Genomic DNA, 23,834 nt, shown 5'->3' with positions numbered 1-23,834 from the left:
TTTGAACCTATTTATGCAGGTGTACATTTATATGGTTTGGCATAATAGCAGGTTTCATAGCCTGAGCCCTGCCATGTACAGAAAGATATTAATAAATAAATAGCAGTGAAACAGCCTGAACCATAAGGAAAGATGTCTTCACCAATACTCAGCATTCTAATTCCTGCCATTCGATTTCATTTTGCCACTAAGTTTGGGAATTTAAGTTTATTTTGAATAATTGCCTATGGAAATTAATATGTATCTGCAAACTTGATGATTTGAATAATTCATTGGTGTTGTTTAAGTTAATGTAAATTATATTATGCTTTTTACTCTTGATGCAGATTACCTGAGACTGTGTTGTGGTTTGAACCGCCTTTTACAGTTCTGTGGGATGAGGAAAAAGGCTACTGGTCAACTGCTGAATGCCATGACTTCAAATTCAATGAGGACAAACAGGTTAGAATAATATATGAATTAATACGTACTTGGCATATACAGGGTAAAGTGTCGGGGAGGATAATGGAAAGAAATTGAATACTGAAAGAGTTTATAGGGGTAATTTTGATCATGAGTTTAAAATCATGCTAAGTCAATGGTACAATAACTGAGGGAAATATTCATTTGTGAGTGGTGGGGAAAGAAAATGGAACAGCTTACCAAAGGACTTCTTCAACACTTTCCCAAAAGATGTGCATTTGTTCAAATGTAGAATGAGGTGATGTCAGGAAAAAGTAAGAGCTCGGAAGGAGACAATACTATGAGAAGTATGATACAGGGAATAAGTTATAGTTTAAGACTTCACACTTCTGCTCACAGGAAATGGAAATCCCCAAGCGTGCACCATATGGCTCGTGTCAAGTTTGGCATGATAAGAAGTCTTGACAGCTAATATAGCAGTTTGCTAGTAACTATTGGAGTTTTAAGGTGTGTTGTGAGGTTATTATCACAATGGTTAAGTACTCTACAGCACACATAATATTTTTGGCATAGTGTTATTTGCAAAAGAAGAAGAAACCAGTTAATAAGTGCCTTTGAAAATTCCATAGACCGTTTCCCGGTTCTACAGTACCCTCAAAACGTTACGTGCAACAACTCGTTCACAAGTGGCATAGTAATGATTCCATAACTAATAAGAAAAACAGCAAAGGAGAATAGGAGAGGTTAGAAGATATACAGGCAAGACTGTAAGTCAGGCCACATAAGTCGCTTTGGAGAGTAGATCAGGAAACTGTTATTTCACATTCATCAACACGCAGTGCAACAAAATTTTTACATTTATGATCTTATCAGACTCATTCAGTCCATAACATACAACCTACAGATTTCATTGCAAGAGTAAGATTTTGCAATTGGCTAATGAATATCCAGCCCCACGGTCTAGATGTAGTGTGCCTGCCTCTCACCCGGAGAGCCCGGTTTGATTTACGGCCAGGTCAGGGATTTTTGCCTGGTCCTGTGGTTTGGTTTGAGGTCCCTTCAGCCTACGTGATAACAGTTGAGGAGCTATCCGACGGTGATATGGTGACCCCGGTCTAGGAAAGCAAGAATAACAGCTGAGAGGATTTGTCATGCTGACTACATGTGACCTTGTAATCTACAGGCCTTCAGGCTGAACAGCAGTCGCTTGGTAGGCCAAGGCCCATCAGGGCTGTAGTGCCATTGGAGGCATTTATAATCTTGAGATTTTTTATACAGCTGATATTATTGGATTATTGAAGAAATTTAGCATTTCTTGTTGTGGTCCTTGTAATATTACTATGCTACTTACATACTAATAGAATAATATGTAGCCTAGTGCACTCTCCAAGTCAAGAAATTCTGACCAACTGTTTTCCTATGATGACCACACAAACCAACCAACAAACAAACAAACAAACAAACAAACAAACAAACAAGGAAACAAACAGACAGACAGACAAAAATTTATTTGTACACCTACTTGAGATAAAAATGATCTATGAGGTAAAAATTTGAAGTGTATAGACAAAATTGTAATTTTATTTATATGGATAGCCTACGAAAGAAATATTGATTAAACAGGACTAATAATGTAATTTACATTTGGGTATTAATTGATATAAAGTTGAGACATCAATCACTATTTAATCCTGGACTGCATGCACCACTCCATGTCCCATTATTTTGCACACTGTGGTGTTTGTATTGCACAACATACTTTACCAACTTTCTTGAACAATATGTGCATTTTATTATTTTGTAGGTTAAGAAAATTAATTAACATACAGTAATTGAATGATGTAGTGTTTATTATAAAAAGACAAACATATATACACTGTATACATGGAACGCATTTTAGGAAACACACAAACAGATGTCCAAAAATTCAATCACAGGACTCCATTACAGACATGGAATGAAGTAGAAAATTACTGTTCGCAAGGAAATCAAGCACATTTAGTTTTCATCTTCATCTTCTTGACTACACTGTTCACAAGTAATTTTATGCTGGCTGAGATTGCAGTACATATTTCATTGACATAAGTCATAGGCAACACCAGTCTTCGTATTTTTGTGTGTTCCACAAATAAAGCAGATTTTCTTTTGTGATGTACACTTAGTAGTCTCTTGAGTTTCATGAAACTTGGATAGGTAGGCCTACTTAGATAAAAATACCTGTAAATCATTTGGAAGAGAAAGAAGCTGAGGTCTTTCTCAGAGATTTGTCTCCATCAGACACATTCCCAAACCGGTGACATATTTCCTTCTCACACAATCCTTTGATGGGTTGTTGGCCAGAAATATCTTGTATTAGTTTATCCCTGCAATATCAAGTTCTCGGAGAAACACTACAAGTGGCCATCGCTTTTTTTTCCTTGCTGTTGTATATGTAGAACACATCTGATCAACAATATCTGTGCCATACTTAGTCCCATTGTAGTCAACAATAACAAATGGTTTATTAGTTGTGGGGTCTATTTTACCTATGGCGTGCATAGTCGATAAAGTAAGGACAACTGTCTTCTTTTTCATCATATAGGACATGGGTTGGAATCCAAACCTGTTAGAACCAACCCGACAAGATTTGTGTATCAGAAATTCAAGAGTAATTTCCCTTTTAAATTTTAATTGTTTACAGTACCAACAAATGTCTACCCTTGCTCCAGTAATAATTCAGCCAGTGGAATGCTACTGTAATAATTATCAGTGGTAATGTTCCTGTATGAATTCTTTATTGGGTGGTCAGTTATAACGTCCATCGGTTTGTTGGAACAACTGTAACGACTTTCAGCTTATTTGCCACAGTAGAGTTTCAAATTGATCATATAAAATATTCTACTGTTGCACAGAGTGTAAAATTTGAGTCTATGTATACTGGATATCCACAGTGGCCACAAAAACCTACCAGCATCTCATCAATTAAGTGAAGTAAAATGGAAAAGGAAAGGAATGAAGAAACTAAGAAAGGGGTACACCTTGTACTGGATGAGTAACAGTAAAGAGAAAACAAATGGAGTGGGATTTATAGTGAATCAGAATGTTGAACCAATAGCTGAAGTTGAGTAAGTATGTAAATGAAAGAATTATAATAATGCACATACATGTAAACAAGGAACTACTGAAGATAACAGACAGGATGTAACATGGAAGAAAAAAGAATATTTCCTCAAAGAACTGGAAACACATATTGTTGGAGATGGGATCATGATAATGGGAGATCTGAATGCCCATGTGGGAACTGATAGAATGGGATATGAGAATGTTCTGGGCCCAGATGGGTATGGCGATAGAAATGAAGATGGAGAGAAACTGTTATACTTTTGCATCAGAAATAACCTGATAATAAAGAAGCCATGGTTTATGAAGAGGAATAGCCATAAGATCAGTCGATATAGTTGGGATGGACAGTATGGAACACTCATCGATTTTGTTATAACAATAAGCAGTTTATCACAAACATAATTTATTCTATTATCACCACCTATTCAATACATGCCACATGCTACATGGGTGAAATCTTCATAATACAATATACACTTCTCAGGGACATGTTTCGCCCCTTGTTAAGGGCATCATCAGCCTGTAGGTAACCTTAAGGTCAAATGTCTGAAACATTATCTTCATACAAGGATTACACTGAAAAATGCATTACACATTAAAAACATCTTAAGTTAACATGTTACAATTATAATATAAAAGAATGCCAGATTGCACACTAAGAGTATTGTGATTTATATTGTCTATACTCATGAAAATTAAAAATTAAAATGAAAACTAAAAAAAATTTTAAAAAATGAAAATTAGGAATTTGCAGATCATTGGGATAGTAACAGTCTTGAGTAAAGATTGTAATCTTCTTTGGGTACATTAATCTCAAATGTTCTTCATCTGAACTTGATAAAAACAATGTCCTTTAGTTATAAACAACAGCTGGATATTTAAAAATGAATTAGATAAGTTGAGTGTTGTGATTAAAATTTTGTAAATTTGAAAAATGATCATATGTTTTCTGTCGCATAAAGCGGTGTCACTTTCCAGATTTAGGCTGCTGCTTAATTGTTGAACTGTGTCTTTGACGTTAGGAACAGTCAGGTGTCAATAATTTTACTTGTAGATGTGATTATTAGCCTTTGAGAGGGATATTGTCTGTAATGAATTAAAAGAGAAGTTAAAATTAATATTTTGAAGCACGCTTATTGACAAGAAACTTCAAGTAGTTAATATGTCAATTGAGAAGTAACTTACTTGTCAAGGTAGTGTTAAGTAGATCTGACTGTTCCAGCAGACCCTGCCTGACTAACATTTCTATTCATGGTGTTATACTGGTGCAGTAAAGGAGGGGTGGGGTGTAGAGGGGCGAGAGGTTACGTTGATCTTTAAGCGCCTGTGTCATTACTGGAGGGGTGTTAATAAGGGTGGTGTGGGTAGACCTGACGTTTGGTTTGGTGGATGAAATATTTGGATGAGGGGATTTAAAAAGATTCAGGATTTTATTTTGGTGTGAATTCACAATGTGTATTAATTTGGGTGTTAATTCATATAAAGGATTTTTATTTTCTGTGACCTCATGTAAATTATGATTGTTATTATAGGTTTGGTCCAAAAAGATGTGTAAATTTTCTATTTCATTCATTAACTTTCCTTTACTGATACATTTAATAACAGTAAGATCCTTCTCTATAGTTGTAAAGTGGTGTCCTGTCTTAGTCATGTGCTGGCTTACAGCTGAGTACTTGTTGTGTTTAAAGGCGTTACAGTGTTCCACGTATCTCATGGAAAAACTCCTCCCAGTCTGTCCAACATATGAAAATCCACTCTGTGAACATGTTAATCTATTGTTGTTTGAGTCATCAGTCCATAGACTGGTTTGATGCAGTTCTCCATGCCACCCTATCCTGTGCTAACTTCATTTCTACGTAACTATTGCATCATACATCTGCTCTAATCTGCTTGTCATATTCATACCTTGGTCTACCCCTACCTTCTTACCACCTACACTTCCTTCAAAAACCAACTGAACAAGTCCTGGGTGTCTTAAGATATGTCCTATCATTCTATCTCTTCTTCTCATCAAATTTAGCCAAATCGATCTCCTCTCACCAATTTGATTCAGTATCTCTTCATTCGTGATTCGATCTATCCATCTCAACTTCAGCATTCTTCCGTAACACCACATTTCAAAAGCTTCTATTCTCTTTCTTTCTGAGCTAGTTATCGTCCATGTTTCACTTCCATACAATGCCATGCTCCACACGAAAGTCTTCAAAAACATCTTTCTAATTCCGATATCAATGTTTGAAGTGAGCAAATTTCTTTTCTTAAGAAAGCTCTTCCTTGCTTGTGCTAGTCTGCATTTTATGTCCTCCTTACTTCTGCCATCGTTAGTTATTTTACTACCCAAGTAAAATATTCATCTACTTCCTTTAAGACTTCATTTCCTAATCTAATATTTCCTACATCACCTGCCTTCGTTCGACTGCACTCCATTACTTTTGTTTTAGACTTACTTATTTTCATCTTGTACTCCTTACCCAAGACTTCATCCATATCATTCAGCAACTTCTCGAGATCTTCTGCAGTCTCAGATAAAATAACAATATCATCGGCAAATCTCAAGGTTTTGCTTTCCTCTCCTTGGACTGTGATTCCCTTTCCAAATTTCTCTTTGATTTCCTTTACTGCCTGTTCTATGTAAACATTGAAAAGGAGAGGGGACAAACTGCAGCCTTGCCTCACTCCTTTCTGGATTGCTGCTTCTTTTTCAAAGCCCTCGATTCTTCTCACTGCAGACTGATTTTTATACAGATTGTAGATAATTCTTCGTTCTCGGTATCTGATCCCTATCATCTTCAGAATCATAAATAGCTTGGTCCAATCAACATTATCGAATGCCTTTTCTAGATCTGTGAATGCCATGTACATGGGCTTGTCCTTCTTGATTTGATCCTCTAAGATCAGATGTAAAGTCAGGATTGCTTCACGTGTTCCTACATTTCTTCTGAAACCAAATTGTTCTTCTCCCAACTCAGCTTCAACTTGTTTTTCCATTCTTCTGTAAATAATACATGTTAAAATATTGCAGGCATGAGATACTAAACTAATGGTGTGGTAGTTTTCACACCTTTCAGCACCGGCTTTCTGGGGAATAGATATAACAACATTCTTCCAAAAATCGGATGGGACTTCTCCTGTCTCATATATTTTGCATACTAAATCTTTACCTTGATACAACTGTTGGATATGCTCCTGCCATCTTTCTGCTTTGTCTTCTTTCCCTAGAAGTGGCTTTCCATCTGAGCTCTTAATATTCATACACCTAGATTTCCTTTCTCCAAAGGTTTCCTTGATTTTCCTGTATGCAGCATCTACCTTTCCCAGGACCATACAGCCTTCGACATCCTTGCACTTCTTCTTCAGCCATTCTTCCTTAGCTACCTTGCACTTTCTATCCACTTACTTATAGAGCCTGTATTCTTTTCTGCCCTCTTCATTTCTAGCATTCTTGTATTTTCGTCGTTCATCAATCAGGTCTAGTATCTCCTGAGTTATCCACTGATTCTTAGTTGATCTTTTCTTCCTTCCTAACATTTCTTCAGCAGCCCTACTGACTTCATTTTTCATGACTCTCCACTCTTCCTCTATAGTGTTTCCTTCAGCCTTTTCATTTAGTCCTTGTGCAACATGTTCCTTGAAACAATCCCTCACACTTTTTTCTTTCAACTTGTCTAGATCCCATCTTTTTGCATTCTTTCTTTTCTTCAATTTCTTCAACTTCAGATGGCATTTCATGACCAACAAGTTGTGGTCAGAGTCCACGTCTGCTCCTGGGAAAGTTTTGCAATCCAACACCTGGTTTCTGAATCTCTGCCTAATCATAATGAAGTCTATTTGATACCTTCCAGTGTTTCCAGGTCTCGTCCACGTATACAGCCGTCGTTTGCGGTGTTTGAACCAAGTATTGGCAAGGACTAAATTATGATCAGTGCAGAATTCAACCAGCCGACTTCCTCTTTCGTTCCTTTGTCCCAATCCAAATTCTCCTACTGTACTACCTTCTCTTCCTTGGCCTACCACTGCATTCCAGTCTCCCATCACAATTAGATTCTCGTCACCTTTTACATATTGTATTAAATTTTCTATCTCCCCGTATATTCTTTCGATTTCTCCATCATCCGCTGAACTAGTAGGCATGTGGACCTGCACTATTGTGGTGGGCATTGGTTTGGTGTCTATCTTGACGACAATAATTCTTTCACTATGCTGGTCATAGTAGCTTACCCGCTGCCCTATTTTCTTATTCATTATTAAACCAATTCCTGCATTTCCCCTGTTTGATTTTGTGTTGATAATTCGGTAGTCGCCTGACCAAAAATCTTGTTCTTCCTGCCAACGTACTTCACTTATACCAACTACATCTAACTTTAGCCTATCCCTCTCCCTTTTCAGATTTTCTGACCTACCACAATGATTCAAACTTCTAACATTCCACGCTCCGACTCGCAGAATGTCAGTATCCATCTTCCTGATGATCGCCCCCTCTCGTGTAGTCCCCACCCGGAGATCCGAATGGGGGACTAGTTTACCTCTGGAATATTTTACCCGGGAGGAAGCCATCATCAGTACATCATTCATACAGAGAGAGCTGCATGTCCTCGGGAGTTAGTTACGGCTGTAGTTTCCCGTTACTTTCAGCCGTGTAGCAGTATCAACACAGCTAAGCCATGTTGAGTATTATTACAAGGCCATATCAGTCAATTATCTAGACTGCCGTCCTTGCAACTACCGAAAGGCTGCTACCCCCCTTTCGATGAACCATTTGTTAGTCTGGTCTCTCAACAGATACCCATCCGATATGGTTGCACCTGCGGCTTGGCTATCTGCATCATTGGGACACGCAAGCCTCCCCACCGCGGCAAGGTCACATGGTTCGCAGAGGAGGGTTAATCTATATACACCATATCTTGAGTAAATGTTGCTATTGTAATTGACCTTATTGTGGTTAAGAAATATGTTTTGATTGGTGCTGACCGTCTTGAAAGCTATATTAATCTTGTGCATCTTTAGGGTATTAGCGACCTGGTGGATGGCAGGATTATTAAAAGTAAATGTAGCGAATTTTGATTTTTTAGGCTTGTCTGGGATGAGGTTCATCGATAATTTAGTTTTTACTTTGTTGATTAGACTACTGACTACTGACCATATCAATTTTGAAATCGTTAACTTAGGCAAGATTTCTTATATAATTCAATTCAGCCTTTAAGTTGTTAGAAGAAAAGGGAATTTTCAGAGCTCTATAAATCAAGCTATAGAATGAGGCTTGTTTTTGGGCCTTAGGGTGTAGGGAGTTATTCTTAATTGTAGTGGGAGTGTGTGTAGGTTTTCTAAAGATACAAAAATTGAATGCATTATGAAAACGTGTGACCGTTATGTCTAAAAAGTTTAGGGAATTATTCATCCCGTCTTCTTTAGTAAATTTAATGTTAGGGTCAATTTTATTTAAATGATCAAAGATCTCATCACTACTGGTGATCTCCTTGTCAATAATTACTAACGTACCATCCACGAATCTGAGCCACAAACACATGCCTTTAATTTGTGGTAAAGTCTTTGTATGCTCTATAGAAACCGTATAAATGTCTGGTAGGATGCCAGATAGAGGGTCGCCCATAGCTAGACCTTTTTGTTGGTAAACTGTACCGTTAAAAGAGAAATAATTACTTAAAACAAATCTTAAGATCTTCATAAAATCTTCGATTTTTTGTTTACTAATGTTACTATGTTTATTGATGTTATCGCTGATGATTCTTACTGTTTCATCAGTTGGAATATTTGGGTACATGTTTACGACATCATAAGAACCTAACACATGATTGGGTATTAGAATAAACTTATTCAAAATTTCACAAAATTTAACTGAGTTTCCTAAGGGGTATTTATTATTGAAAACGAAATGTTTCTTTAGGAAATTGTGAATACATTTAGGTACCCTGCAGGTAGGACTACTTCTACAGTTTATGATAGGGTGCATCGGTATATCCTTTTTGTGGATTTTAGGCATGGTTCTGCCAGGCTGAGTGGCTCAGACGGTTAAGGCGCTGGCCTTCTAACCCCAGGTTGGCAGGTTCGATCCTGGCTCAGTCCGGTGGTATTTGAAGGTGCTGAAATACGACAGCCTCGTGTCGGTAGATTTACTGGCACATAAAAGAACTCCTGCGGGACTAAATTCCGGCACCTTGGCGTCTCCGAATACCGTAAAAGTAGTTAGTGGGACGTAAAGCGAATAACATTATTATTATTATTATTAGGCATGGTTCTGGCTGTTGGTATACTAGGGTTCGTATTAAGAAGTTTTTGTTGTTCCTGTTCATTGAGGGGAAAATTGGAGCTTTTAATTAAACTTTTAAAATTTTGTTGTCCTTAAAGAATGTGAAGATAATCCCCAGTAAAAGTATGGAAGGTGAATTGGAGGAGGTGGATAAAAGAATGGATAAAAAGGAAATTGCCTAGCATGGAAATATGAAGTGGAGAAGATAAGTGGGACAGTTTAAGACAGACATTTGTGGAAGCAGCAATTGAGGTATGTGGGAAAACAAAAGCAAAGTTTAAGGGAAAGGAGACATGGTGGTGGACAGACAAAATATAAAAATAAAATAAAATAAAAATAAAAAAATAAAAAACAAATAAAAAATAAAAAATAAAATAAAAATTAAAAGAAAGGTACAAGGTGAAGAAAAAAATGGATAAGGAAAAGCAAAAAGAACATATCAGAGTGATGAGGATAAGATAAAATGGTTACATGTGGAATACAAAAGATTGAACCTACAGGTAAAGAGGTGTATCAAGGAAGAAAAGGAAAAATGTTGGGGAGAGTTTACCAACAAAATTGAGCAAGATAGTCGAGGAAATCAGAAACTATTATACAGAGTAATAAAATAAAAAAGAATAAATCAAGAAAAATTTGAGGCATTAGAGAGAGAAAATGGATCCATAGTACATGACGAAAAGGGTCTTCAGAAGGTGATGGCAAAATATTTTGAAAAACTTTATAGTGAGGATGACTGCTCAGAGGAAGAAGGAGATGAGAATATGGAAATAATATATGGAGAAAAAGAGAACTCGATAACATGGTTTGAACTTGAAAGGGCAGTGAAAGTAATGACCAAAGGTAAAGCAAGTGGAAAAGACGAATTAATTGCTGATATGATTAAGGCAGCAGGAAGCAATGGACTACAGTGGCTATACCAAGCCCTCAATGCCATATGGAAGGATGAAAGGATACCTGAAGATTGGCAACAAGGAAGCATTGCACCATTGTTCAAAAAAAGAAATAGGAAGAAATGTGAAAATTGTAAAGATATAACCCTATTATCACATGGGCTAGAAATAATGGAGAAAGTCATACACAAAAGACTGAGGGATATAATAGAAACACAGAGGAAGAACAATATGGCTTTAGATCAAATAGATCAACAAAAGACTTGATATTTACAATGTGAACGATGATGGAAAAACATCTGGAAAGGAAGAAGGAAATCATCTTTGTATTTTTGGATTTGGAAAAAGCTTTTGATGCAGTTAAGAGAAAACATGTATGGGAATGCCTACAGAAAAGGAATGTATCAAAATCATTAATTAACCAGATAAAAATGTTGTACTTCCTCATAAAACAATAATCACCACCACCACCATGAGAGTAAAAGCTAGACAGTTAGCAACAAATTTCAAATGGAATTCTCTGATGGCTGCTAATTGCTCTGTCACAATTCATACATTTCTAGTAATTGCATCATCAAAATGAAGACATCTCATCAAAAATAGAAAGTGTCTAGAGCTAAAAATTTGCTTGTAATAAGAAATAATGCCCTCAAAAGTTCCATAATCTTGGTACATGTAGTATCTTTGTAGTCCCTATTTCACTATTCTTCATTCTTTGATTGGCCCTTGGAATCATAAATGTTAGTATAGTGATGGGATAATCGACTACAAAATAACTGTTTATTCAATTCTTTTCCCATTCAATTATTTTTTCAATTATTCATTCAAAATTCCATTAGAATGAATGAGGCATTCAAATAGGGAATGCTTTCAAAATAATCAAATTAAAAATGATCCAGATGTTGTCATCAGTTCATCAATCTCATCACAGGGAAATTAAAATTACTTATCTCTATTCCCTTACAAGGGCCAGTCAAAGAATGAAGAATAGTGAAATAGGGACTACAAGAATACTACATCTACCAAGATTATGACATTTTTGAGGGCATTATTTCTTATTACAAGCAAATTTTTAGCTCTAGGCGCTTTCTATTTTTGATGAAATGTCTTCATTTTGATGATGTAATTACTGGAAATGTATGCATTGCGACATAGCGATTGGCAGCCATCAGAGAATTCCATTTGAAATTTATTGCTAATTGTCCAGCTTCCTACTCTCCAGAGAAGTTTGTAACAATTCAAGATATGAATATATATCTTGAGGGCACACAGAGAAATATATCTGATGAATACTTTCTTTCTTTCTTTCTTTCTTTCTTTCTTTCTTTCTTTCTTTCTTTCTTTAGAGACACTGAGCTAGAGTTCTTCTTTTAAAAGCCTGAGTTTTTGAATGGGTGGCAATGTGTCATCTCAGTCTAGGTTTAATAACTTATTAATACACTCATCTGGAATTCAACACATATTATTTAACTTGTTAAGTGCATCCAGTGATGGAGAAGAGTTACTGAAATCATTCAAATGACTTAGAAAACATTCATGTGCTGACTTAGACACAGGAAACAATCTCCCCTTAACAGAATACCAATTTAAGGAAATCACTGACACTTCATCTTTTGCATGAGGCTGGTACACAGCTAGATTTTTTAGAAGGTATCTGGTGACCATTTAAGAATTTAAGTCTTTGGAAATTTATAGATATCTAAAAGATACCTTGAAAGTTGGAATTCATCTAATTTGAAGTTTGTAGAACAAAACTTTATTGACATAAATTTTGCTTGAAAATTCAAGTACATTTATATCTGTTAACTTATCCATCAAGTCATCATACTCTGATATCTTGTCTCCTTCACTCTATGTCTTGAAAGTTCATAATTCTGCAATATATCCCCTCTCCTTTCTTCTGATGATTTTTGTTTGGCACATGTTGGTTGTGACATATATGAGGGCTGCCCAGGAAATATTGTTGGCACAATACCATAGTACAATATAGAGTACAACAGAAAAATGTATACACTCCTTATGGAACAAAAACAATTTTTTGTTATTATTTATTTAAAATATTGATCACACATGTAATACATTCTTTAGTTAAGCATATGGTTATATTAAAATGTTCGCCATTGGTTGCCAGACACATAACAGAACGAAGAGCGTTCGCTGCAACTATGTTGGTCAACATTGCAATGGAGATCGCTGTATGTGCCGCTGTAATTTCCTGGCAAAGGGCCTCCAGCATGCGCAGCTTATGTTGATAGACCTGATCTTTCACATTTCCCCACAAGTAAAATTCCAAAGGGGTAAGTTCTGGCGACCATGGGGGAAACTCAATGGGCCCTCTTCATCCAATCCAATGCCCCTGCAAATTGTCATCGAAGAAAGTTCATACTGCTACACAGGATTGTAGTGGTGCCCTGTCCTGTTGGTAGAAGACCACATCATCAGCTCCATAAAGCACACATATAGCTAGTAAAATGAATGTGCATAACATTTCCAAGTACACTTCTCAAGTGACAGTACGATCAAAGAAAAAGGTTCGTACTCAGCCCCTAGATGACAGTCCACATGAGAAAACAACCCCTGGTAGATCGATCGCCTTGTCCACATGAACATGCAGATTTTGCAGTGACCAGTAGACACATTTATGTCGATTCACTGTTCCATTAAGTTTAAACCGGGCCTCATTAGACCATACTACCTCCATCAGAAAGTGTTCATCTTGACTAACTGTTTGTTGGTACCATTCATAAAATTGCAGTCGGCGATCAGGATCAGCATTATTAAGCGCATGCAGTAATCCTAGGGCATAACCTTTCCACTTAGCGGCTTTCAAAATTCATCATACACTTGCACCTAATCCTCACTGCCCATGCACATTGCATAGCGGACTTCTGTGGAGAAGTAGCAAACCTTTCCAACACGAGAGCCGGCAAAGCATGGCTAGTAGCTGTACGCATTCTTCCCAATCTTCCTTTGAGAATAACACAAATCACTCCATGCGTCTCAAACATATCCGTGATGAGTTTATTTGTTAGGCATGTTGGAGGTTCTGTTTCAGTCTCCCTCCTCCACTGATGTTACACTTCAACGGCATTATCAAACCTGATAAACCACTTCAGAATGCATTTTTGCTGCTTGAACGTCAAGTGTGCTCCAGTCATTTTGTTTTCCTACTATTGTAATGCAAGTCCCGACATCTGTTGAGCGAAAGATCATACTACATCATACTGGTACTTCAAAACAATGGACTATGTCAATATCCCAATACAGTCTGACAAGGAGTGTATACTTTTTTCTGGCAGACTCTGTACATAGTACTGCACAAAACACACTTTTACTAATGATTTTTATAAAATTATCACTTGAAAACACCAATGAATATATTTAATAATGTCGAAATAACAATGACATGCTTACAAACCATCACGAAAATAAGACTTGTGACTCCATATTAAAACATAACTATTATGTCATCCCTGTGGAAATGTCAAGTGTAGAAGGCTGGAGCTACCTATTGAGTTGGTCATAGCTGATATGATACCATAGCTTGCACCAAAAAAGATATTACTTCATTTTTTAAATAGTTTTTTTAATTTTTAGTATAGAGACATTAAGTGACTATCATCACTAAGTGAGACTAAACATGACTGGAACTTCCAAAATTTTTTTTTTCATTTTTATTATTTTTATTTTAGTGACTTTCAGAATTTCAAATAATTTGCCATTTAGGCCTACTTTACAAAATAATTGGTTCTTAAAATTCTTACCAATAAGCCTTGACATTTTGGAGCAATGTACATCTTTTCATTTACTGAAAATACACTCTAGAGTGGCACTTGAAGAAATATCCGTGTTTAATTTTAATAACATCCCCAGTAGATGTGGATACTGTAGGATAAGTCTGATGTCTTTGGAAGTACTGAGAGGTAAGAAAGAACCTCTTCCAGCATTGGTGCAGCTACTGGTTCTGCAGTAGTAGAACTGAAGATGTTATCTTTTCACCACTTAATTGTTCCCTGTTTCTGCTTCCATGTGATATAGCCCATTTGGATTACTAGAGTGTAACAATTACTAGAATGTAACTATTATGGTAGGCAGAAAAACAAATGTCACAGAAATTATTGCTCATCTGCTGTCCATGTTTTCCTACAAAGTCATTACTTATTGTATGTACTAATTTGACATGTTGTGAATTCAGTGTTGTATTGATTTCTGCAGTTATGGTTTTCACAACAGAGGGAAAGGTATTTATGATGGCACATAATTTTTGGTCGTACAGAGTGGGACATCACAATGGGCTGAATTTATTTCACATTAGAGTACAGTACAAGGAGTGATTTAATAAGGAGGCACCAAATAACTGAACAATGCTAGCTGTCATTGACTAATTCCATCATACAGGATCAGTCAAAGAAAGGGGACAGTAGGATGCCAAAGAATTGTCACTACAAATGAGAATCATGGGCAACTTCTCCCCAAAGCATAGCCTATGTCAAACATTGCTGAAACTCGGTTTCAGTGATAGATCTATTTGGCAGATGTTTAAAGAACCTGGTGGATTTTCATCCGCATTCAAGTTGCTCAGTGTTTAACAGAAAGGGATGAGTGAGTCTTGTCTATAGAATTTAAAGACAAGTGATGTCCATGATGTATGAGGATCCAGATTTCTTCTGAACATATGGTTTTCAGATGAAAGCCATACCTACCTCGATGGCTACATAAACCAATAAACAACTCATCTTTTAGGGTTTGTATGGCCTGATGTCATTGTAGAGAACCACTACACGGTGCGCAGGTTATGATTTGGTGCACACTGTGTCCAGTCGTAGAATATTTGGCCCTTATATTTTAGAGGATGTTGCACAAAATCCAAAAACATTGGACCTGGTAGTCTACAGAGATGTCACTGTTACCCCATTCATGTGAGATTTGCACCATTTTTTGTTGCGCCAGATATTTACCCATCCAACGTCATTGGATACAGCAAGACGGAGCTATAGCCCACACTGCAGTGTGAGTCACTTATCCTTCTACAACAACACATAGGAAATTGCCTAATTTCTCATAGAACTCTATTCCTGTGCCCTTCCTGCTCCCCATATTTCATGGCCCCCAGATGCCTACACGTGACCCATGTTGAAAGAATCTGTTTTCAAGACGGAAGACCCACCTACATAATATTCCTGAATTGCATGAGAAGATAAAGTCATTTTTCGTGTCCTTACAGCAACCTTTGTTCATCAACGTGTTCAATAGCCTTCAAAGAAGTTATGAACAATGTGTGACACATGATGGTATATATTTTGAACACATATTGCAGCAACACAGTTAAATAACATTCCAGTGCCATTTGTTTTGTTGCATATGGTACAATTTTATTTCAAGAAGTAATCAAATGTAAAAATGGCATTTTGTAAAAAAGTACTGATTACAGGTAAGAAAATACAATAACACATTTGTTACAAGTAATGCAATGACTTTAACTCAATTAATTTCAAACTCTGGATATGGCATGAAACTGAGAATAAATGTTTGGCAAGAGATACAATGTTCAGTAAAGAATGCAAAGACATGAAAATTAGTGTTATTTTAGTCTTAACCTGGTGCTATATGTTTACAGCTTGACACCTATGAGGGTGAATCAAAAAGTAAGTTAAACTTCCAAATTATGGCCACCTACACATAGGCAACACAGCTATGAGAACATACAATGTAAGTTCACTTTTCCACATAGTCCCTAAGAGACTGTATACATTTCTAGAAATGGTCAACCAACTTTTTGATTCCGGATGTGTAGAAATCACCTCCAGTACTATGGAGACAACTACTTTCACCTCCTCATTGTTTCAGAATCATTGTCCACCAAGATCCTTTTTCAGCTTATCAAACACATGATAATCGCATGGCGCTAAGTCTGGACTGTATGGAGGATGTTCCTATATCTCTCACTTGAATCACTGCAGCAGTTCAGACGTTTGGCGGGCCGTGTGAGCTGTTGTGTTATCATGCAACAAAATCACACCGGCGCTCAATTTTCCCTGCCACTTTTCTTTAATTGCCTTATGCAACCGGTTGAATGTTTGATAATATGAAGCCAAGTTGGTTGTTGTGCTTTTTGGCATAAATTTCACGTGCACCAACCCTCCATATTGTGACCGTTTGTGGATGTAGGTGGTTCGAAATGATATGATTTTCTTCAATTAAACCTCAGCTAGTATCAACGGTTCGCAAGAAACTCCACTCGTGGGCATGGCCATTCAGCAAGTACCGGTCGGATCTCTTCCAACATCAGCTCAAACAGAGTAATTTCCACGTCCTACCTAACTATGTAAAGGCTCTTAAAATTATAATTTAAAAATGAAAGATCACAATAACATTTTGGAAGGATATTCCATTTAATTAAGTAATCATGAAGAAAAATATAATAATAATAATAATAATAATAATAATAATAATAATAATAATAATAATAATAATAATAATAATAATAATAATAATAATGATAATAATAATAATCATCATCTGATTAGACGACATGACGGAGAAGTAACACACATCTTATCAATCTTTGTTGGTTCTGAAAACACATTAAAAAAGAACATTATCTGACGTTAAATTAAAACTCTTAAGTAATTCATCACAATATCTGAAATATTTTCCACAAATAATGAAATTATTAACAGTTCTGAAAATCTGCCAATCGTAAAGTCATTCACTTTGTTCATTCATCTGAGTCAATATTTGCCCATAGTCTGCCTTCTCCAGTTCTATCTGTTTGATCATTTAACTGTCTAGCTATCTAGTATACAACTTGAATATCCTGACGGTTAGTCTCCCTAACGTTGCATAAGAAAAATATAATTATCTATCAATTATCCAAAGACACAAATAAATTCAATAAATGAACAATCATGGTGCTGTTACACTCATCGGGAACATTCAGCTTCGCCGTACCTGAAAATCAACAACATCTAACTACTGGCATGTTCAACGAAATGATAATATCGGAAGGACTATACTGCATCTGCTCTCCTCCAGTTTCCTGAAAATACTACTACTGCCAAATAACTACAGCAAGCTGCTACCTTGAATGCCAACGCACTTCATCAGGTGACATTAACCTCTTAAACACCTTATTTTACTGTTTTGATATCTCCTTTACCGAAGATCCTAACAATTCATCTGCTAATATATCCGTTTTACCTCTATGCTGTGCCATAAATTCGTATTTTGATGTTTTCTACACGTTTAACATTTAATCTCTCGGGGATACCTTTGAAAATACTAGCATTATATTATTCCGCTTGCCTATTCAGAATCTTTAAAATCACACGATGAACATCTCACATAACATTACTACCCTAGGTTCATTGACCTTCTCGAAGATTTACCACGGTACTGTAGTATCAATTTCAACAAACCTCATTCTTATCATAATCACACTATTCTATCATAATATATTTGACGACCCTAATATTTACCATATCTCATCAAAAACGTACACCATGTCTACATCATTATTCAAATATACAAGCGCAGGTATCGAAGAACCTCAGCTATACGCATATAAAAACATATCACTTACAGCATATACACACTTCATTAAATTATTCTGCGGCACAAGTCATTCTAAGAGGATCTTGACATTGACTTAAATTACGCACCATCACTCACTGAACTTACCTACACAGCACTCGATATTATCTCATCGCAAATAGATTCTTACGATTATTTAGACAGTATCAGGACATTAGATGAAATATAATCGTGCCTGTATACCTCTACTACTTGATACCGACAATATACCGAATTCCACTCCTACCAATGATCGGATCAACACTTCACACAGATACATAATGACAGACACGTTAGGTTACTCAAGTCATATTCTTAAAAGGTCACCCACAATGATGACAGATCTAACACTACTATAAGCTTCTACAAATAGAATATGGGAAGACAATGCTTGGGTAGTTAACATCCGAAGACTCTGTTGTTCATCCCATCTTTTAGGTTGTGGTAGCTATGGACATCTGTTTTCATGTTATTGTGGCGGCTCCAGCAGAACTCGGACCCATCAGGATCCCAGTCTCGACTTAGGCACACATCTCCGTCTTATTTAGATCCTTCATCGTAATAATAACTAGTTTCGTTGTTCTTCCACCCTGAAACTTGTAAAGACCAGATTAGAATAGTGCTAAACAGAGTTTCAAATTCTCAATTTCGTTTACTAAACTCGCCTTCGTATATTGACGTCGTATAGTTGGTTATTGAGCTCTTTTAAACGCTCTTGACCTCGAGACAATTGAAAGGTTATAATATCAAAGAACACTGTCGCCATTACCTTTCCTGCTGAAGGTTGGACCTTGGCCTTCTTTCGTGGTGGTGATATGGCATGCACCCAATCCATCGATGTTCTCTTTGTTTCGGTGGTGAAGTGGTGGATCCATGTTTCATCCCCTGTGATGATTCACTGTAGAAACTCGTTGCTCTCCACAGAATACCGTTGCAAAAATGCCAGTGACGATTGGAAAGGTTGTCCCTTGTAAACATCGGCAGGAGACATGGGACCCATCTTTGACACAGTTTACGAAATCCAAGGTGCTGGTGAACGATGGAGGACACACTGCCATACGAAATGTTCAGCATGCTGGCAGTTTCCTTCAGTGTTACGCGCCGATTCTCTCTAATGATCCCACCCACATGGTCAACATTTGCAACAGTACTGGACGTTGCGGGCCTGCCTTTGCGATATTCGTCCGTGAGAGCCGTGTGTCCAGCGTCAAATTGCTTATATCACTTTGCAATACCTGGATGAGAAATTGCACGCTCACTTTATACAGCAGTGATTTCATGATGAATGTCCGTGCAATTGAGCCGTTTAGCCCATAGAAATCTGATCCTTGCACATACCTCCAATATGGAATGAACATCCAGTTGACGTGCCATTGAGCCTAGCCCGTGCTGCGCATACAACACGACAGGATACCACACCGCTAAGTCCCAACTGATGAGCCTAACTTAGCACACGAGGGCGAAACGCAGGCAACCAAGAATGAGTTAGCTGGAAAATTTATAATGTCCAATAACGAACCTTTGTATCGGACATATCAGCAGTTATTGTAGTTTGCTGTGCATTGGCCATGGTCACAACACACAGTGTGCTTCACAACTAAGTATTTTTTATTTCCCACCTTGTCGATACATTAGTTGCTTAAGACAACTTATTGGTTAGAAGTGGTACATGTGGTACACTTTCTCTCAAAGCATTGATACTCTGTCAATATATGAATTTTTCATCTAAACAGTGTTATGTGGCTGAAGATGTTAATAATATATGAAACATGTACCACTTTTAACCAATAAGTTGCCTTAAGCAACTAATGTATCGACAAGGTGGGAAATAAAAATTACTTAGTTGTGAATCTGTTAAAGTGCGATACGGACCATGAAGTTGATTTTATGTAACACAGTGTGCTCTCGCGGTGAGCTAGTGTAACTTACTTTTTGATTCGCCCTTGTACATTTTAGAAGTTAAACTTCAAAATCACAAATCAATTGCAGTGATATTATACAGATCCTGACATTCTGTCTGGGACGCTCTGGACTTCTTGGACTTGCTGCTTATCGCTACTGCAACTTCCCATTCCAGACTTGGGAGATTAAGCCGGACTTCAAGGAAGACAAAGTTGTGCTCAGTATCACAGCTGCTATCGTTAGTGTTGAATTCACCTTCAAGGTATGTTAGATCTTAAGTTTTTTGTTTATTATTTATTTAGAAATTTCAGTATTTAAATTAAAAATCTTAAGTCGCTTGAATTTACTACAATATATCCTGGAGATCATGAAATATTCTTGTTATTCTTGTGCAGTGATCTAAAAGTTACTTGCAGTAGGATGTGCAGTTTCACTCCACTTCTCCACTAGCCAACAGTATGTGGGTTACACTAGCCTGCAAAAAAAACTTTTTTGTGCAGTAAAAATGAAAATAGGTGGGTTTTATGAATTTCTTAACGCAGAATTCGAGAAAAAAAATTAGTTCTGGCGTATCACGTCTGGATTAGTGGCAATTTTACAAAATTTTATTTTGTTCTTACGTAAAATTGTTGATTCTTAGTATTGATTAAATTTGATGTATTAATGTAAATTTCAGCTTGAAAAACATAATCATATTTTGCATGCATTAAATACACATAAATGCTGCTTTGTAAGCAAGTAGATGGTTTGCATTATATTTTTAATGTAATTGAAATTCGTGAAACTGAAGCATAAAGCGCCTATTTATTTTCGGCTGTACAGTTGCTTTTAAATTAATATAACTGTACCTTGAATAAAATTACATGGTTAAACATGCATAGTTTTTTTACTTACATTATGTACAGGTTAGATTCACACCTCCGTCTTTTCCCATTTTCTGTGGAATTTCCTGTTTTTTTAAGTTCCCGAATGATCTCTAGAAGGGTCGTCTCGTGCAATTGGCCAACAGTAATCGGCCATCATATTCACATCCCAACGTCCCTGATAGCGTCGTTCTGCATCTTTGAGATCCTGGTGAAACTTTTCATCTTGTTCTTCACTGACAGCTCCTAAATTTGGAGGGAAATAATCCAGATGCGAAGCTAAGAAATGAATCTTAAGGCTCATATTACAACTGAGTTCCTTAAACTTTACCAACATTTTCCTTACAATTTCTTTGTACTGAGGGTACTTAATGTTGCCAAGGAATTTAGTCACTACATCTTTGAATGCGTTCCATGCCTCTTTCTTAATTTTGGTCATCGTGTCTGTGAAATTTTTTTCCTTCATCAGTTTACGAATCTGTGGTCCATCAAATACGCCTTCTTTGATTTTTGCATCTGATAATGAGGGAAATTTAGTGGATAAATATTGGAAGCATAGGCTACTTTTATCTAATTCCTTGACATACTGTTTCATCAATCCTAATTTGATGTGCAAGGGTAGAAGTAGAATTTTTTCATGGTCAACGAGACTTACATTCAAGACATTTTTGGATCCTGGTTGTAGTTGTTTCCTTTCTGGCCAATTCACTGTATCCCAATGTTTATCCCATGCCCTGCTATCCCATTCGCATAGGAAACAGGAAAATTAACACGTCTGGTTATTCAGGTGGTCTAACTGTCTTATCTTCAATCCTACATACCACGCGGTCTATTGCGTATCTGGGGGAGTTTGTTATGAATTTACCAGGAAACCCCCAACTACAAAATGAAAATTTAGACAGCAATAAACCTATAATAAAATGCAAACAATAACAAATCAAATAATTGTATTCTAAAAAATAGTTGCGCGAGAACATCTCTCAACATTACATCTTACAAATTCATGCAGATACTAAAACACTGAATTGCGTCAAAACTAGACATGATAGGAAAAAAATAGCATCATTTTCAGAATCAGGGCAGCAATTTCCATAAGAATTACATATTTTCTATTTTACCACAAAATCATGTTCGCTAGTGTTATCTATCCAAGCCATTATCCCACTTATTGTTGATTAACTTCATGGGATCCAGTGTTTTAACATGGCTATGCTGTTGGGTCTGTCTTATAATAATCTCAAGAAATGATATGAAAATAATGTGTAAGATGTTGCACTCTATCAAAAGAATTGTGTGGGTTTTAGTTTCTTTATATGTAACTGAGTCGAAACTGCATAGAAATGGCTTCCACTATCACAAATTATATTGTGTTTCAGTGCTTACGAGTACTCTTCTTTGTGAAGGAATCACCATAACCATTTGTATTAAACTTCTTTCCATGAGAGAATTCACAAGTGAGGTGTAAATTTTTGTAATGCAAATCTGGACCATAGTTACTTTTCGATAGAAAGCCTTTTCCTTTTAATTGTTTTGCCATGGTTAGTCTTTTCTTCATAATTTGGTATCTATTTTCTTGGACAATTACACTTTCTAAGTATCAGAAGCATAGCCATCTTCATACTTTTGTTCTCAATGTGATTTTATTTTGGTGTAAATACCCTATTTACTTGTGTATTAGACCCTTTTTTCTTCCACTTTTACAGCCAAAAAAGGTAAGTGGGGGTTCAATATGCGATAACCTCAAATTTTGTGCAGAGAACACATGGCTTCTAGGCTAATAAGGAGCTATAAATTATACATGTAAACATTCTGCACTATTCTTTAACAAACTTATGAATGTATTTGAGTTATACTGGCTATTTTCATTGGAAGGCAGTATTTCTAAATGTAAAAAGACAATAAATGGTCAACACGGCTTTTAGGCCTACATATAAAGTTTTTTTAAAAATTTATGATATTTGTTTGTGGCGTAAACCTTTGCAGATCTTTTGCCACTACTTTCACCATATGATAGGAGCCTGTGTGTAAGTGTAATTGCGGAAGTGTAGAGTGTTGAATGTGAGGAAAGGAACATTAGGGACGACACAAACACCCAGTCCCCAGGGCATGGATATTAATCATTTTACAATTAAAAACCCCTGACCCGACCGGGAATCGAACCCAGGGTCGCTGGTTGACAGGCGGACACGTTGCCCCCTACATCGCCGGGCCGGACTAAAGTAAATGTAGTCAGTTTTAGTTAATCATATCACTTCATTCGTTTCATCTCATTAATTCCTCTGATTAGGTTGATGTCAGGAAGGGTGTAAGATCGTGAAAACTCTGTACAAAAATTTGTCTCACTTCATACTCGACCCGTAGAGAAAAGGGAGAAGGGTATCGTATGATCATATTATGCAATACTGATAGAAAAGAACTTAATGGCCAATCATTTGTCTCTGTCATTTGAGCAGTAGGCCTACCGTATAGTAAACCTGAGTAAATCTAATCACTGCTTTCATTTGAATTATGGTCTTGTGTCACCAACTTCCCTGCTGCCGGCATGTTGTCATTCCAAATGACGTCATCTTCACTGCCATTGAGAACATTCGAGATCACATCCTTTTGAAACTTTTAAAAATAGTTTCGTTCCTGACGGTAGGGTCCAAATCATAGGTTATGAATTTCATTATGGTCGATATTGACAATTGATCACTATCAAAGAGTAGAGAAGGGCCACCTATTCAATACCATTAGTTTGTATAGTGTCTTATATAATTGGGACTAGTTTCTACCCCATATACACTGCGTCATCTTCAGCCACGAGTCCAAACAGTGAGAATTTATTCCCAAATGGTT

At 36.7% G+C, this 23,834-nt stretch overlaps 2 protein-coding genes across 2 annotated transcripts in view; one reads left to right on the top strand and one right to left on the bottom strand.

Annotated features, from left to right (window-relative positions):
* Positions 1-23,834, top strand: part of LOC136864159 (dynein axonemal intermediate chain 7) — a 658,911-nt gene that overhangs the window by 417,642 nt on the left and 217,435 nt on the right. The window contains exons 11-12 of the mRNA XM_068226132.1: positions 327-441; positions 20,234-20,395. Coding sequence (XP_068082233.1) covers positions 327-441; positions 20,234-20,395 — 277 coding nt within the window. The remainder of the gene's footprint in view (positions 1-326; positions 442-20,233; positions 20,396-23,834) is intronic.
* The window catches only part of LOC136856716 (toll-like receptor 13), a 222,203-nt gene that overhangs the window by 183,938 nt on the left and 14,431 nt on the right, over positions 1-23,834 (bottom strand). The window contains exon 2 of the mRNA XM_068231075.1: positions 21,028-21,242. The gene's annotated coding sequence lies outside the window, so the exon portion shown is untranslated. The remainder of the gene's footprint in view (positions 1-21,027; positions 21,243-23,834) is intronic.

Source organism: Anabrus simplex, chromosome 1 (genome assembly GCF_040414725.1).
Source record: "Anabrus simplex isolate iqAnaSimp1 chromosome 1, ASM4041472v1, whole genome shotgun sequence".
Taxonomy (NCBI): domain Eukaryota; kingdom Metazoa; phylum Arthropoda; class Insecta; order Orthoptera; family Tettigoniidae; genus Anabrus; species Anabrus simplex.
This window is presented reverse-complemented; position numbering and strand designations above follow the sequence as displayed.